General features: G+C 49.9%; 1 protein-coding gene across 4 annotated transcripts; it reads left to right on the forward strand.

Annotated features, from left to right (window-relative positions):
• Positions 1–648: 648 nt before the first annotated feature.
• On the forward strand, positions 649–14,722 carry strip1 (striatin interacting protein 1; the record flags this gene model as incomplete). Of its 4 annotated transcripts, XR_014631140.1 has the most annotated exons (22): positions 649–759; positions 1,756–1,825; positions 2,252–2,326; positions 2,519–2,653; positions 3,454–3,574; positions 4,312–4,380; positions 4,508–4,614; positions 4,707–4,834; positions 5,429–5,611; positions 6,181–6,401; positions 6,625–6,690; positions 6,853–6,916; positions 7,922–7,993; positions 8,513–8,587; positions 8,792–8,889; positions 9,203–9,329; positions 9,500–9,600; positions 9,729–9,795; positions 10,990–11,094; positions 12,151–12,355; positions 13,232–14,003; positions 14,077–14,722. XR_014631140.1 is itself a non-coding variant. In XM_084460803.1 (21 exons), 21 exons carry the CDS (start codon positions 649–651, stop codon positions 13,480–13,482), a joined length of 2,451 nt encoding a protein of 816 aa, XP_084316929.1. In that variant the 3' UTR covers positions 13,483–14,722. The 4 variants fall into 4 exon arrangements, 3 of the variants coding, with proteins under 3 accessions (XP_084316929.1, XP_084316930.1, XP_084316931.1); XM_084460803.1 differs by having other exon boundaries at positions 13,232–14,722; XM_084460804.1 differs by having other exon boundaries at positions 13,235–14,722.
• Between the last annotated feature and the right edge of the window lie 2,949 nt (positions 14,723–17,671).

Below are 17,671 nucleotides of genomic sequence, written 5' to 3' on the forward strand. Positions count from 1 at the left end.
AGCCAGGGGGGGCTTCATCCAGCCAGGGGGGGCCTCATCCAGCCAGTGGGGGCCTCATCCAGCCAGGGGGGGCCTCATCTAGCCAGGGGGGGCCTCATCCAGCCAGGGGGGGGCTCATCCAGCCAGGGGGGGCCTCATCCAGCCAGGGGGGGCCTCCCTGGTCCAGTTCCTCAGGTTGATGACATTGAGCACCATGCCTCTCAGGATGGCTGCCATCACAGCGTCATCTCCAGCTCTCAAAGCCACCATTGACATCACAGGCGTCTTGCCCAACAACATGCTGAGACCACATCCATGGCCTGAACAAGCGTGGGCTGAACCACCATTGGTTCGCCAGTGTCATTCTGAAAAGTTTATGATAATGAAAGTTGCCTATAGGCCCATAATGAGCCAATCAGTTTTCACCTAAGTAGTCTATCTATGATTTCAATCCCCAGTCAGACGATATTTACTGTAAACGCATTAATTTTATTCAGCAATTTGCTTTTCTGCTTTTACTAACGGTAGAAAAGGGTAAAAGGCATCTTTAGTAACCATTCGAACTTAGTCTCTTCGTTTGAGATGGAGAGAAGAATCACGAGTTGCTGTGGGAGTTCTCGCGAGATCTCCTACATTTATCTGTCAAAAAACTTTCGTGGTGAATCAAAGATGGACGTCGGTGGTAATGGTGCTGGGTTGATTGTCAACAGTAAACAGAGGGCGATGCTACCTAATAAGAGTAGAGGGGAGTTCGTCCGCAATCAGAGGAAAGACTCGGAGGTAGGGGATTACAAATCTAACATTTAACAAGTCACATTTACAATTTTAAATCACATTTAGCCAATATTCTGTGTTAAGAAGTGTAGGAGTGAGCAGAGCTAGTGCTAACGGGGCTAACGGAGTTAGCTATGCTACAGTTAGCTAGTGCTACAGCTAGCTAGTGCTACAGCTAGCTAGTGCTACAGTTAGCTAGTGCTACAGTTAGCTAGTGCTACAGTTAGCTAGTGCTACAGTTAGCTAGTGCTACAGTTAGCTAGTGCTACAGTTAGCTAGTGCTACAGTTAGCTAGTGCTATAGTTAGCTAGTGCTAGTTAGCTAGTGCTACAGTTAGCTAGTGCTAGTTAGCTAGTGCTACAGTTAGCTAGTGCTACAGTTAGCTAGTGCTACAGTTAGCTAGTGCTATAGTTAGCTAGTGCTAGTTAGCTAGTGCTACAGTTAGCTAGTGCTACAGTTAGCTAGTGCTCAGTTAGCTAGTGCTACAGTTAGCTAGTGCTACAGTTAGCTAGTGCTCAGTTAGCTAGTGCTACAGCTAGCTAGTACTACAGTTAGCTAGTGCTACAGTTAGCTAGTGCTACAGCTAGCTAGTGCTACAGTTAGCTAGTGCTACAGTTAGCTAGTGCTACAGTTAGCTAGTGCTACAGTTAGCTAGTGCTAGTTAGCTAGTGCTACAGTTAGCTAGTGCTACAGTTAGCTAGTGCTACAGTTAGCTAGTGCTATAGTTAGCTAGTGCTAGTTAGCTAGTGCTACAGTTAGCTAGTGCTAGTTAGCTAGTGCTACAGTTAGCTAGTGCTATAGTTAGCTAGTGCTACAGCTAGCTAGTGCTACAGCTAGCTCCTCTACTGTTTTGACTGATCAGCTAACGATGTTAGTGCTAGCTTAGCCGGCCCTTGTGAAATATTGGGATATCCTAGTGCTAAGGAGTTAGTAATGTAATGTGTGAACGTGTACTAAGCTGGTAACTCGGTCATGAAACCCACTATGTTTTATTCCACACAGGGATTCTCCGAGTCTCCGGATCTGGAGTTCGAGTATGCAGACACAGACAAGTGGGCTGCAGAGCTATCAGGTGTGGCCCTCTTACCCTAACCCTCTTACCCTAACCCTAACCCTCTTACCCTAACCCTAACCCTCTTACCCTAACCCTCACCCTCTTACCCTAACCCTCTTACCCTAACCCTAACCCTCTTACCCTAACCCTAACCCTAACCCTCTTACCCTAACCCTCACCCTCTTACCCTAACCCTCTTACCCTAACCCTAACCCTCTTACCCTAACCCTAACCCTCTTACCCTAACCCTAACCCTCTAACCCTAACCCTCTTACCCTCACCCTAACCCTCTTACCCTAACCCTAACCCTAACCCTCTTACCCTAACCCTCACCCTTACCCTAACCCTAACCCTCCTACCACACTCTTTCTGCTACACTGACATCTGTGTTTAATATCAGTCCCTGGAATAATACCCTACTCTAAACATGATTATGCTTTTCAGAGTTGTACAGTTACACTGAAGGACCCGAGTTTATCCTCAATAGAAAATGCTTTGAGGAAGATTTCAGGAGTCATAGTAAGTGCTTTCTTTGGGATTATTATACAGGCCTATGGAAATGTATTGGTTATTGGACTGCTAGTAATTCTCTGAATGTAGCTCTGTCTGTGTAATGATGCCTTAACTCCTTTGTTGTTAATGGAAACATAATTGAGGGTGTACGTCAAACATAACAGCGCTCTAATATGTCCTGTGTCTGTGGTCTGTTAGTATCTGAGAAGAGATGGACCGAGCTGGACGCAGCTCAGCACCGAGCCCACGCCATGCGTCTGCTGGACGGCCTGGAGGTGATCGGCCGGGAGAAGAGGCAGAAGGTGGCCAGAGCCATCCTCTACATGGCCCAGGGTAAGAGGGCCAGAGCCATCCTCTACATGGCCCAGGGTAAGAGGGCCAGAGCCATCCTCTACATGGCCCAGGGTAAGAGGGCCAGAGCCATCCTCTACATGGCCCAGGGTAAGGGGGCCAGAGCCATCCTCTACATGGCCCAGGGTAAGAGGGCCAGAGCCATCCTCTACATGGCCCAGGGTAAGAGGGCCAGAGCCATCCTCTACATGGCCCAGGGTAAGAGGGCCAGAGCCATCCTCTACATGGCCCAGGGTAAGAGGGCCAGAGCCATCCTCTACATGGCCCAGGGTAAGAGGGCCAGAGCCATCCTCTACATGGCCCAGGGTAAGAGGGCCAGAGCCATCCTCTACATGGCCCAGGGTAAGGGGGCCAGAGCCATCCTCTACATGGCCCAGGGTAAGAGGGCCAGAGCCATCCTCTACATGGCCCAGGGTAAGAGGGCCAGAGCCATCCTCCGTGCGACTGCGCTCTTCCTCAGACAACAGTCGCTCGAAACGTCACAACATTTTTGTCCATAAAATGATCTAAATGGGAGCTACAGTGTGTGGACTCTTACTTTCTTTTCTACATATGCTTTTTTTAGTCCAGCACCTGTCTTGTAAGTTGTTTTGGGATGTGCGCAACCCACTTTTGATTGGTTACATTTCCCTCCCGTCACATCTCTCCCGTCTGATTGGTCACATCCCTGCCGTCTGATTGGTCACATCTCTCCCGTCTGATTGGTCACATCTCTCCCGTCACATCTCTCCCGTCTGATTGGTCACATCTCTCCTGTCTGATTGGTCACATCTCTCCCGTAGGCTCGTTTGCGGAGTGCAGCTCGGAGGCGGAGGTGCAGCGCTGGATGAGGTACAACATCTTCCTCCTGCTGGACGCCGGGACCTTCTCCGCCCTGGTGGAGCTGCTCAACATGGAGATCGAGTAAGAGAGACCTCAGCCCGCTGTTCTCTCTCTGTGGAGCTAAAGAGATCCATTAAGAGAGACCTCAGCCCGCTGTTCCCTCTCTGTGGAGCTAAAGAGATCCATTAAGAGAGACCTCAGCCCGCTGTTCTCTCTCTGTGGAGCTAAAGAGATCCATTAAGAGAGACCTCAACCCGCTGTTCTCTCTCTCTGGAGCTAAAGAGATCCATTAAGAGAGACCTCAGCCCGCTGTTCTCTCTCTGTGGAGCTAAAGAGATCCATTAAGAGAGACCTCAACCCGCTGTTCTCTCTCTGTGGAGCTAAAGAGATCCATTAAGAGAGACCTCAACCCGCTGTTCCCTCTGTGTGGAGCTAAAGAGATCCATTAAGAGAGACCTCAGCCCGCTGTTCCCTCTCTGTGGAGCTAAAGAGATCCATTAAGAGAGACCTCAACCCGCTGTTCTCTCTCTGTGGAGCTAAAGAGATCCATTAAGAGAGACCTCAGCCCGCTGTTCTCTCTCTGTGGAGCTAAAGAGATCCATCAATGCTATGGAGGCTGATCTAGGAGTGTTTTCTCAAGCGTGTTTTGTTAAGCGTGTTTTGTTAAGCGTGTTTTGTTAAGCATGTTTTGTTAAGCGTGTTTTGTTAAGCGTGTTTTGTTAAGCGTGTTTTGTTAAGCGTGTTTTGTTAAGCGTGTTTTGTTAAGCGTGTTTTGTTAAGCGTGTTTTGTTAAGCGTGTTTTAACGTGTTTCTCTCAGCAACAGTGCTGCATGTAGCAGTGCTGTGAGGAAGCCGGCCATCTCCCTGGCGGACAGCACGGACCTCAGGTGAGACTGTGTGTGTGTGTGTGTGTGTGTGTGTGTGTGTGTGTGAGCGCGTGTGTGTGTGCGTGAGTCCGCGCCTGCCGCTGGTGTGAATGCGTGTGTGTTGATTGACCCCTCACCTCTGAGGCAGGGTGCTGCTGAACATCATGTACCTGATGGTGGAGACGAGCCAGCAGGAGGAGCCGTCCGACCCCCCGGAGTGGAGGGCCACCAGGGACACCTTCCGCACCGAGCTGGGTGCGCTGGGGCTTCCGCTTCACTACACTCATACAGGAAGTGTGTAGGAGGCAGCCATGTTGGAGCGTCTGTCTGGTGTGTGTCTCTCCCAGGGTCTCCGCTGTACAACAACGAGCCCATGTCCGTCATGCTGTTCGGCATGGTCACCAAGTTCTGCAGCGGCCACGCCCCCCACTTCCCCATGAAGAAGGTGCTGCTGCTGCTCTGGAAGACCATACTGGTGAGAGGGGACTGGGACAGGTCATACTGGTGAGAGGACTGGGACAGGTCATACTGGTGAGGGGACTGGGACAGGTCATACTGGTGAGGGGACTGGGACAGGTCATACTGGTGAGAGGGGACTGGGTCAGGTCATACTGGTGAGGGGACTGGGACAGGTCATACTGGTGAGAGGACTGGGACAGGTCATACTGGTGAGAGGGGACTGGGTCAGGTCATACTGGTGAGGGGACTGGGACAGGTCATACTGGTGAGAGGACTGGGACAGGTCATACTGGTGAGAGGACTGGGACAGGTCATACTGGTGAGAGGACTGGGACAGGTCATACTGGTGAGAGGACTGGGACAGGTCATACTGGTGAGGGGACTGGGACAGGTCATACTGGTGAGGGGACTGGGACAGGTCATACTGGTGAGGGGACTGGGACAGGTCATACTGGTGAGAGGACTGGGACAGGTCATACTGGTGAGAGGACTGGTGAGAGGACTGGTGAGAGGGGACTGGGACAGGCCACACAAAGAGACATCCTGTTTTAATGTTCTTGTCTTCACCTCTGTCCCTGTGTGTGACCCCTGACCTCTCTCCTGGCCCCAGTTCACCCTGGGGGGCTTCGACCAGCTCCAGAACATCAAGGTGGGTAAGCGCCAGGCCCTGGGCCTGCCCCCCCTCCCCGAGGACAGCATCCGGGTCATCAGGAGCATGAGGGCCGCCTCGCCGCCCGCCTCCGCCTCCGACCTCATCGAGCAGCAGCAGAAACGCGCGCGCCGGGAGCACAAGGTCGCGACCCCAGAGGAACTTTAGTGTATAGTGTAAAGGATAGTACAGGAACTCTAGTGTGTAGTGTAAAGGATAGTACAGGAACTCTAGTGTGTAGTGTATAGGATAGTACAGGAACTCTAGTGTGTAGTGTATAGGATAGTACAGGAACTCTAGTGTGTAGTGTATAGGATAGTACAGGAACTCTAGTGTGTAGTGTATAGGATAGTACAGGAACTCTAGTGTATAGTGTATAGGATAGTACAGGAACTCTAGTGTGTAGTGTATAGGATAGTACAGGAACTCTAGTGTATAGTGTATAGGATAGAACAGGAACTCTAGTGTATAGTGTATAGGATAGTACAGGAACTCTAGTGTGTAGTGTATAGGATAGTACAGGAACTCTAGTGTATAGTGTAACACTCGTAGGGTGAAAGGGTCCCTCTATTTACCATCACTAGTTAATCACTCCATGTCAGCACATTTTCAGAAGTGTTCCTCCTCAACCTCTTCTCTCCCCCTTCACACACACATACACACACACACACACACACACACACACACACACACACACACACACTCACATACAGGCGCTGATCAAGCAGGACAACCTGGACGCCTTCAACGAGAAGGACCCCTACAAGGCGGACGACCCCCGCGAGGACGAGGACGACAACGAGGACAACGACAACTCCCTGGAGGCGGAGCCCTTCCCCCTGGAGAGGGACGAGGTCATGCCCCCGCCCATCCCACACCCCCCCTCCGAGAGGCTGTCCTTCCCCAAGGGCCTTCCCTGGGCCCCCAAAGTCAGGTAGACCGGGCCCCCTGCGTGGAAACCTCAATCACCACTCACTACTTGATTATGAGTCTCAGATAGAATAGCTCTTAATACGTCTTCCAGAGGGAATTTGCCTGTTTGGTTCTGAATCTGGATAAGGTTTCTTTTATTGGGATTGTGTTTTTTTGTCAGTGTGGATGTTATTATCAGAGTTGCGTACTGTATCCCTCCTGTGTGTCTGATGATGTGTTTTCAGGGAGAAAGACATAGAGAACTTCCTGGAGTCCAGTAGAAGCAAGTTCATTGGCTACACACTTGGAAAGTAAGCTGTTTACTGGACGTTGTGGACATAATGCCCAAAAAGTTGATTGATAATCTTGCATCAAAGACATAGCTGTTAAGTATTGAGTTGACGTGAGTGTTTATTGCTTGTGCCATTGTCCTTGACCTTGATCTAATGGTTGTTTTTGCGTTTACATCCCAGTGACACGAACACGGTGGTGGGCCTGCCCAGACCCATCCATGAGAGCATCAGGACCCTGAAGCAGGTAGGGGACTGTTCCTAAGACCCTGAAGCAGGTAGGGGACTGTTCCTAAGACCCTGAAGCAGGTAGGGGACTGTTCCTAAGACCCTGAAGCAGGTAGGGGACTGTTCCTAAGACCCTGAAGCAGGTAGGGGACTGTTCCTAAGACCCTGAAGCAGGTAGGGGACTGTTCCTAAGACCCTGAAGCAGGTAGGGGACTGCTCCTAAGACCCTGAAGCAGGTAGGGGACTGTTCCTAAGACCCTGAAGCAGGTAGGGGACTGCTCCTAAGACCCTGAAGCAGGTAGGGGACTGTTCCTAAGACCCTGAAGCAGGTAGGGGACTGCTCCTAAGACCCTGAAGCAGGTAGGGGACTGTTCCTAAGACCCTGAAGCAGGTAGGGGACTGCTCCTAACACCCTGAAGCAGGTAGGGGACTGCTCCTAAGACCCTGAAGCAGGTAGGGGACTGCTCCTAACACCCTGAAGCAGGTAGGGGACTGTTCCTAAGACCCTGAAGCAGGTAGGGGACTGTTCCTAAGACCCTGAAGCAGGTAGGGGACTGCTCCTAAGACCCTGAAGCAGGTAGGGGACTGCTCCTAAGACCCTGAAGCAGGTAGGGGACTGCTCCTAAGAGCCTGAAGCAGGTAGGGGACTGCTCCTAAGACCCTGAAGCAGGTAGGGGACTGTTCCTAAGACCCTGAAGCAGGTAGGGGACTGTTCCTAAGACCCTGAAGCAGGTAGGGGACTGCTCCTAAGAGCCTGAAGCAGGTAGGGGACTGCTCCTAAGACCCTGAAGCAGGTAGGGGACTGTTCCTAAGACCCTGAAGCAGGTAGGGGACTGCTCCTAAGACCCTGAAGCAGGTAGGGGACTGCTCCTCACGGCTTCTGGAAAGAGGCGTCGGTGTGCAGCGTCATCAAAATATTGCACAGCTGTCAACCAATCAGATGGCTTGGTCTGAGCAACTCGTTGTATGGAGCTTTGAAGCGTGATTCCTGCTGAGGGAGCTGTTGTGTTTCTGTGTTGCGCAGCACAAGTACGTCTCCATCGCCGAGATTCAGATCGCCAAGGAGGAGGAGTTCCAGAAAACTCCGCTATCGGGGGTGAGCTACTCAACGCTGCTCAGCGCTGCTCAACGCTGCTCAACGCTGCCCAACGCTGCCCAACGCTGCTCAGCGCTGCTCAACGCTGCTCAACGCTGCTCAACGCTGCCCAACGCTGCTCAACGCTGCTCAGTGCTGCTCAACGCTGCCCAACGCTGTTCAACGCTGCTCAACGCTGCCCAACGCTGCTCAACGCTGCCCAACGCTGCTCAACGCTGCTCAGCGCTGCTCAACGCTGCCCAACGCTGCTCAACGCTGCCCAACGCTGCTCAACGCTGCTCAGCGCTGCTCAACGCTGCCCAACGCTGCTCAACGCTGCTCAGCGCTGCTCAACACTGCCCACGGACCTCAACGCTCTGAGACAAACAGCCTGTCACTCATATTATATATGCTTCATATTTTACATTTGTATGTGTGTGTTTTTTGCGTGTGTGCATGTGTGTGGTGTGTGTGTGTGTGTGTGTGTGTGTGTGTGTGCGTGTGTGTGTGTGTGTGTGTGTGTGTGTGTGTGTGGTGCAGGGGGAGGAGGATGTGGAGATGTGCTCCACGGAGCTGCTGTACCACGGCATTCTGCCCAGCCTTCCTCAGTACATGGTGAGACCTCCCTACACACCCTCACACCCTCACCCTCACACCCTCCCTACACACCCTCACCCACCCTCACACCCTCACACACCCTCACACCCTCAGTCTGTCTGCCTGCCTGTCTACCTACCTACCTGACTGTCTGTCTGTCTGTCTACCTGACTGTCTGTCTGCCTGTCTGTCTACCTGCCTACCTGTCTCTCTGCGTGTCAGATCGCTCTGCTGAAGATCCTGCTGGCTGCTGCTCCCACATCCAAGGCCAAGACCGACTCCATCAACATCCTGGCTGACGTGCTGCCGGAGGAGATGCCGTGAGTCCCCCTCACCAGCGCCCCCTCACCAGCGCCCCCTGGGACACGTCCCCTCACCAGCGCCCCCTGTGGACGGTTCCTCTCATACCAGCTCTCATGAGGAGGAGAGAGGGCCGTGCGATGGCTGAATACCAAGAACAACATGGGCCTGGAAAACCTTTGATAACACACGTGTGTGTGTGTGTGTGCGTGTGTGTGCGTGCGTGTGTGTGCGTGTGCGCGTGTGTGTGTGCGTGTGTGTGTGTGTGTGTGCGTGTGTGTGTGTGCGTGTGCGTGTGCCTGTGTGCGTGTGTGCGTGCGTGTGTGTGTGCAGGACCACCGTGTTGCAGAGCATGAAGCTGGGGGTGGATGTGAACCGTCATAAGGAGGTCATAGTGAAGGCCATCTCCGCCATCCTGCTGCTGCTGCTCAAACACTTCAAACTCAACCACATCTACCAGGTACTGGCTTCACACACACACACACACACACACACACAGAACACTTCAAACTCAACCACATCTACCAGGTACTGGCTTCACACGCGTGCTTACACACACACACACACACACACACACACACACACACACACACACACTAACCTGGCCTGCTGTTCTTCGCTGCTCTCTAGTTTGAGTACATGGCGCAGCATCTGGTGTTCGCCAACTGCATCCCTCTCATCCTCAAGTTCTTCAACCAGAACATCATGTCCTACATCACAGCCAAGAACAGGTAGGCTTCATTTACCCACATCTACAAGACCCTGCTGCCCAGGAATGTGTGACCCCCAGCCGCAAAGATACCTGATCACTGTTAATGAGGATGTCTCTTACTCTCTCCTCTGTCTCTTTCTCCTGCAGCATCTCTGTGCTGGACTTCCCTCACTGTGTGGTGCATGAGCTCCCCGAGCTGACCGCCGAGAGTCTGGTAAGACTCACACTCTCTCTCCCTCTCTCCTCTCTCTCTCTCCTTCTCTCTCTCACTCCCTCCATCTCTCCCTCTCTTCTCACACTCTCTCCCTCTCTTCTCACACTCTCTCCCTCTCTTCTCACACTCTCTCCCTCTCTTCTCACACTCTCTCCCTCTCTTCTCACACTCTCTCCCTCTCTTCTCACACTCTCTCCCTCTCTTCTCACACTCTCTCCCTCTCTTCTCACACTCTCTCCATCTCTTCTCACTCTCTCCCTCTCTTCTCACACTCTCTCCATCTCTTCTCACACTCTCTCTCTCTCCTCTCACACTCTCTCCATCTCTCCTCACACTCTCTCTCTCTCTCCTCTCACACTCTCTCCCTCTCTTCTCACACTCTCCCTCTCTCTCTCTTCTCACACTCTCTCCCTCTCTTCTCACACTCTCTCCCTCTCTTCTCACACTCTCTCCCTCTCTTCTCACACTCTCCCTCTCTTCTCACACTCTCTCCCTCTCTTCTCACACTCTCTCATCTCTTCTCACACTCTCTCCCTCTCTTCTCACACTCTCTCCATCTCTCCTCACACTCTCTCCCTCTCTTCTCACACTCTCTCCATCTCTCCTCACACTCTCTCCCTCTCTTCTCACACTCTCTCCCTCTCTTCTCACACTCTCTCCCTCTCTTCTCACACTCTCCCTCTCTTCTCACACTCTCTCCCTCTCTTCTCACACTCTCTCATCTCTTCTCACACTCTCTCCCTCTCTTCTCACACTCTCTCCATCTCTTCTCACACTCTCTCCCTCTCTTCTCACACTCTCTCCCTCTCTTCTCACACTCTCTCCATCTCTCACACTCTCTCCATCTCTCACACTCTCTCCATCTCTTCTCACACTCTCTCCATTTCTCACACTCTCTCCCTCTCTTCTCACACTCTCTCCATCTCTCACACTCTCTCCATCTCTTCTCACACTCTCTCCATCTCCTGATCCCTCCATCACTGGAACAGAATAAGTGAGAGTTAGTCTTCATTTTGTATCTACTGTAAACTTTTATCTGATTTTGTTGTCTTTGCTACCACCACTACTACTATGAAGTAGTGTATATATGGCAGCAGTATGAAGATGGCTCCTGCCATCTGGTGGTGAAAATCATACAGTACTGTCTGAACAAAAGATCTCATCTGTACTCATGTTGTTCTTTGTGTTGTACAGGAAGCAGGAGACAATAACCAGTTCTGCTGGAGAAACCTGTTCTCCTGTATCAACCTGCTGAGGATCCTCAACAAGCTGACCAAGTGGAAGCACTCTAGAACCATGGTGAGAGAGACCAACCTAGAACCATGGTGAGAGAGACCAACCTAGAACCATGGTGAGAGAGACCAACCTAGAACCATGGTGAGAGAGACCAACCTAGAACCATGGTGAGAGAGACCAGCCTAGAACCATGGTGAGAGAGACCAACCTAGAACCATGGTGAGAGAGACCAACCTAGAACCATGGTGAGAGAGACCAACCTAGAACCATGGTGAGAGAGACCAACCTAGAACCATGGTGAGAGAGACCAACCTAGAACCATGGTGAGAGAGACCAACCTAGAACCATGGTGAGAGAGACCAACCTAGAACCATGGTGAGAGAGACCAGCCTAGAACCATGGTGAGAGAGACCAACCTAGAACCATGGTGAGAGAGACCAACCTAGAACCATGGTGAGAGAGACCAACCTAGAACCATGGTGAGAGAGACCAACCTAGAACCATGGTGAGAGAGACCAACCTAGAACCATGGTGAGAGAGACCAACCTAAAACCATGGTGAGAGAGACCAACCTAGAACCATGGTGAGAGAGACCAACCTAGAACCATGGTGAGAGAGACCAACCTAGAACCATGGTGAGAGAGACCAACCTAGAACCATGGTGAGAGAGACCAACCTAGAACCATGGTGAGAGACCAACCTAGAACCATGGTGAGAGAGACCAACCAAGAACCATGGTGAGAGAGACCAACCTAGAACCATGGTGAGAGAGACCAACCTAGAACCATGGTGAGAGAGACCAACCTAGAACCATGGTGAGAGAGACCAACCTAGAACCATGGTGAGAGAGACCAACCTAGAACCATGGTGAGAGAGACCAACCAACTGGTTCACAGCAGCCGGTGGTAGAAGCCATATTCATCCTGAGATATAAGATCATGTTAGGAACTTCTTCTAGACTATAATGGGTAAAGTGTTGAGTACTATGGGAAGGTCTGATCTATTCTCAGAGTTCAGACCTTCAGAAGGTTCCCTCAGAACGCATCCAAACACAGTTCTCCCATCTAGCTGTTTGTATAAAGCAGCGTTAACAGTGCTGCGTTGTCTCGACCCTCCTAGATGCTGGTGGTGTTCAAGTCCGCTCCCATCCTGAAGAGGGCGCTGAAGGTCAAGCAGGCCATGATGCAGCTGTACGTGCTCAAGCTGCTGAAGGTGCAGACCAAGTACCTGGGGCGCCAGTGGAGGAAGAGCAACATGAAGACCATGTCGGCCATCTACCAGAAGGTCCGGCATCGCCTCAACGACGACTGGGCCTACGGCAACGGTGAGTCACAACAACAACAACAACAACAACAGCAACCACAGTGTCAGAGCTGACTGATTGTTCTGAAGCTTGGGAGCTGATTTGATGCTTGTATCACAGGCTATCGTCATAGGCTGTCATCACCCTAAACCAGGGCAGCTGATTGGCCCAGTCATGTAGCCTTGTGAGACCGACTGCATCCATGTTGCGTCTCGTTGGCTCATTTTTGGCCGCTAGTCTTTGAGGAGACGTATCATAGTTGTAGGTTTTTTCCACATATTGTCATGTATGAAAAGATCACTATAATATAATTATTTAAATATCATTTGTATTCTGTCCGCTTTTTGGTCCATATAAGCAGTTGTTCACTGTAACTGATCACTAAGCCGTTTGGGCTGTGTTACTGTGTTACTGTGTTACTGTGTTAGTGTGTTACTGTGTTACTGTGTTAGTGTGTTAGTGTGTTAGTGTGTTAGTGTGTTAGTGTTACTGTGTTAGTGTGTTAGTGTGTTAGTGTGTTACTGTGTTACTGTGTTACTGTGTTAGTGTGTTAGTGTGTTTGTGTGTTAGTGTGTTAGTGTGTTAGTGTGTTAGTGTGTTAGTGTGTTAGTGTGTTACTGTGTTACTGTGTTAGTGTGTTACTGTGTTACTGTGTTACTGTGTTACTGTGTTACTGTGTTAGTGTGTTACTGTGTTACTGTGTTAGTGTGTTAGTGTGTTAGTGTGTTACTGTGTTACTGTGTTACTGTGTTAGTGTGTTAGTGTGTTAGTGTGTTAGTGTGTTAGTGTGTTACTGTGTTACTGTGTTACTGTAAGAGCTAGCTAGCGCTGCGCTCCCAGAGCGCTCAGTGAGTTGGGAAGAGGAACCATGTAATGAGCGTCCGTGTTTCCTGACAGCAGACCTGGACGCGCGGCCCTGGGACTTCCAGGCGGAGGAGTGCGCCCTGCGCGCCAACATCGAGCGCTTCAACAGCCGGCGCTACGACAAGACCCAGAGCAACCCGGACTTCCTGCCCGTCGACAACTGCCTGCAAAGCGTCCTGGGACAGCGCGTCGATCTGCCGGAGGACTTTCAGATGAACTATGACCTCTGGCTGGAAAGGGAGGTCTTCTCCAAGCCCATCTCCTGGGAGGAGCTGCTACAGTGAGAGAGAGGGAGGTGGGTGGAGTCAGGGCGGCGTGCGTGCCGCCTCCTCACAGACCTCCACCAATAGGCCTCCACCAGGAAGCAGCTACAGCCCCTCCCAGCTCCATACAGCCGGTTGGCCAGGACACAAGCCACACCCAGTTTTATTTAAGGAAGTTAACAGACTCCATTCCAAAGCATCATAGCATCCCCCCTACAGGAGGAGTACTGGACCAAGCAGTAGTGTTTCTCTCTGATCCAGCGCTTAGAAAATGATTTACATGATTTAAATGATTCAGCTGCATTTACTGACTCCATTTAGCTTTGAATCATTTCCATAACAACTTAAAGTAGATCATTAATACACACCCAATACCATCCCACCTCTGACCTGCATTAATACACACCCAATACCATCCCACCTCTGACCTGTAGTGTCCACTCCTTACTGGGAAGGCTGTACAGTACGTTACTTCAGACACACACATACACACACGTGTAAAGCAGGTGGATGAATGTGTGTGTGTGTGTGTGCGTGTGAGCGTGTAAAGCAGGTGGATGAATGTGTGTGTGTGTGTGTGTGTGTGTGTGTGTGCGTGTGCGTGAGCGTGTAAAGCAGGTGGATGAATGTGTGTGTGTGTGTGTGTGTGTGTGTGTGTGTGTGCGTGTGCGTGAGCGTGTAAAGCAGGTGGATGAATGTGTGTGTGTGTGTGTGAGCGTGTAAAGCAGGTGGATGAATGTGTGTGTGTGTGTGTGTGTGTGTGAGCGTGTAAAGCAGGTGGATGTGTGTGTGTGTGTGTGTGAGCGTGTAAAGCAGGTGGATGAAAGTGTGTGTGTGTGTGTGTGTGAGTGTGTAAAGCAGGTGGATGAATGTGTGTGTGTGTGCGTGAGCGAGCGAGGGTGAAAGCAGGTGGATGAATGTTTGAACAGCAAGAGAGAGAGAAACATTATGAACACGTGGATCTTGTTTATCTAAGAACGTGTTTAGCTTAACAGGAGGTTTTTTTACTCAAGGGAACAATTTTGTCCACCTCGGTTGAAATATAATTTTACCGTTGTCTTGTGCTTTTACTATTTAGCAGATTTTTGTGTTTTTATTTTAATGGTTGGGAAAGAATATTAAAATGGAAAAATGCAATGAAAACATCAGAGTATGTTTGGAGGTTGGGAAAGCCCTTATTTATGTATCATGGATATTTTTTGTCTGTTTTACATTGTATGACTTTATAAATACTGTAATAAATGGAAGCATCCTCTTGCTCTGTCCGTGTTCTTTATTCATTTAACATCTTCACTGACGAATCTCTGTTCACCGAGAATCAGACATTTGAGGATAAAAAAACAACTAAAAACATGGTAGACTAATCAGATCCGAGCGCTTCGTCTGACGTTCATCGGTTCAGTCAACTAGACTGCATCATGTAGCCAAGGCAACCTAGATAGGACCATAATGCATTTGCTACACATATATATATTTTATTATAAAAAAGGGTAAACGGTGAATATAGTTTATTTACAGTATATTTCATGCTATGAAATAAAATGCGTAAAGCACAAGAGTACAGAAATCCATTAATACAATACAGTGTCATGATTAACATACAATGATAAATTTAAGGCTTAACTGTATAAAATTATAAAAAGTGAAACGATATTTAGACATGAGGAAAAAAAACATTCCTAGATGCGGGCTTTTGTACATAAATACATATATCTATACACTCAACCGAACAACCAAATAATAGTTTTGGGTTCACCGATGATAGATAATTGGAAAGTCTAGAGGCCATATATATATTGGTCTTGGCTCAGAGTTTCATACTGGAGGTCTAAACCAATCACATTCTGAGGCTATTGTAGCTATGACAACCACCACACTACACTCTGTGGTGATTTAGTAAACGATGGCGGAAGCAGAGAGGTCAGACCTTCCAGTGACGCCATATTGAAAGATTCAAAGCAAGGATTTGTCTCAGAACTGTCCAGGATCACGTTGAGAGACTTAGTGGAGCTCATCGGAGGAAAGAAGACTTCATCTGTGGGTGTTTTGATTCATGGGAATGTGAGAGACACCATCTAATAAAAGAACAGGCCTCTGTCCTCCTCCGCAACGTAAGGGACCAACAACCCTAACCCTGACCCTGACCAGAGACACACCTGACCAGGGACACACCTGACCAGAGACCAGGGACACACCTGACCAGGGACACACCTGACCAGGGACCAGGGACACACCTGACCAGAGACACACCTGACCAGAGACACACCTGACCAGGGACACACCTGACCAGAGACCAGAGACACACCTGACCAGGGACACACCTGACCAGAGACACACCTGACCAGAGACACACCTGACCAGAGACACACCTGACCAGGGACACACCTGACCAGGGACACACCTGACCAGAGACACACCTGACCAGGGACACACCTGACCAGAGACACACCTGACCAGGGACACACCTGACCAGGGACCAGGGACACACCTGACCAGAGACACACCTGACCAGGGACCAGGGACACACCTGACCAGAGACACACCTGACCAGAGACACACCTGACCAGGGACACACCTGACCAGGGACACACCTGACCAGGGACCAGGGACACACCTGACCAGAGACACACCTGACCAGGGACACACCTGACCAGAGACACACCTGACCAGGGACCAGGGACACACCTGACCAGAGACACACCTGACCAGAGACACACCTGACCAGGGACACACCTGACCAGAGACACACCTGACCAGAGACACACCTGACCAGGGACACACCTGACCAGGGACCAGGGACACACCTGACCAGGGACACACCTGACCAGGGACACACCTGACCAGAGACACACCTGACCAGGGACCAGGGACACACCTGACCAGAGACACACCTGACCAGGGACACACCTGACCAGGGACACACCTGACCAGAGACACACCTGACCAGGGACCAGGGACACACCTGACCAGGGACACACCTGACCAGAGACACACCTGACCAGAGACACACCTGACCAGGGACACACCTGACCCAGGAGCACTCACCGGTCAAGCTCACAGGACCAGAGGCTCAGGGAACACGTTGTGCAGTAAAACTTTGGAGTCGGATTCTGAGAGTTAAAAGAGTTTCTCAATACTGAGGAATGTGAGTTGGACGTTTTCTATCTCTAGAACTCTAGATTGAAAGTCACTACATGGCAGCGCTTTAATAATTCACTCCAAATTACTGACTTTGAAATACTCAGCTACCAGCATCCAATTCAATGTTGGTGCTTTTAAGGATTAGCATCGACCACATGGTGTGGAGGTCAGCCGGGCAGTTGAGGATTGCCTTGAGCAAAGTTCTTTACAGAATAATACTTACACAAATAAAAATGAACACATTAAAACATTTACCTCCCGGTTGGAGAGTATTTAGTGTGCACGGCTGTCTAGGACAGGGACTTAAGAGGAAGTAAAGCTTAAGAGAAAACATTTTTGTCACACCCAACAAATGCTACAAACATTGACTTAAAAAGTGGCATAGAAATGATTGGATAATACAAACTTACACTGTTATGGTTGTTGGTCAGTTGACCAAAGGAAGACAACCTTTCCAATGCAAATATACTTTTGCTGGAGAGAAGAAGGAGAATATAAAAGCAGGTTTACATTTTAGCTGCCAGGAGCAACAACTTTTTTGTCTAATTAGACTCAAAACTTTTTTGGGCCAGAACTCTGCGGCCTGAAAGTGCTGTAAAATCATCTTTGGACGTCCCAAACATTCCTCGATAATATCATCCAAAACTAGAACATCCAGATCTAGAACCTCCAGATCTAGAACATCCAGATCTAGAACATCCAGATCTAGAACATCCAGATCTAGAACATCCCGATCTAGAACATCCCGATCTAGAACATCCTGATCTAGAACATACCGATCTAGAACATCCAGATCTAGAACATCCAGATCTAGAACATCCAGATCTAGAACATCCAGATCTAGAACATACCGATCTAGAACATCCAGATCTAGAACATCCATCCCGATCTAGAACATCCAGATCTAGAACATCCAGATCTAGAACATCCAGATCTAGAACATCCAGATCTAGAACCTCCAGATCTAGAACATCCAGATCTAGAACATCCAGATCTAGAACCTCCAGATCTAGAACATCCCGATCTAGAACATCCAGATCTAGAACATCCAGATCTAGAACGACAGAAG

The sequence above is a fragment of the Borostomias antarcticus genome (assembly GCF_949987555.1).
Source record: "Borostomias antarcticus genome assembly, chromosome: 33".
Lineage (NCBI taxonomy): Eukaryota > Metazoa > Chordata > Actinopteri > Stomiiformes > Stomiidae > Borostomias > Borostomias antarcticus.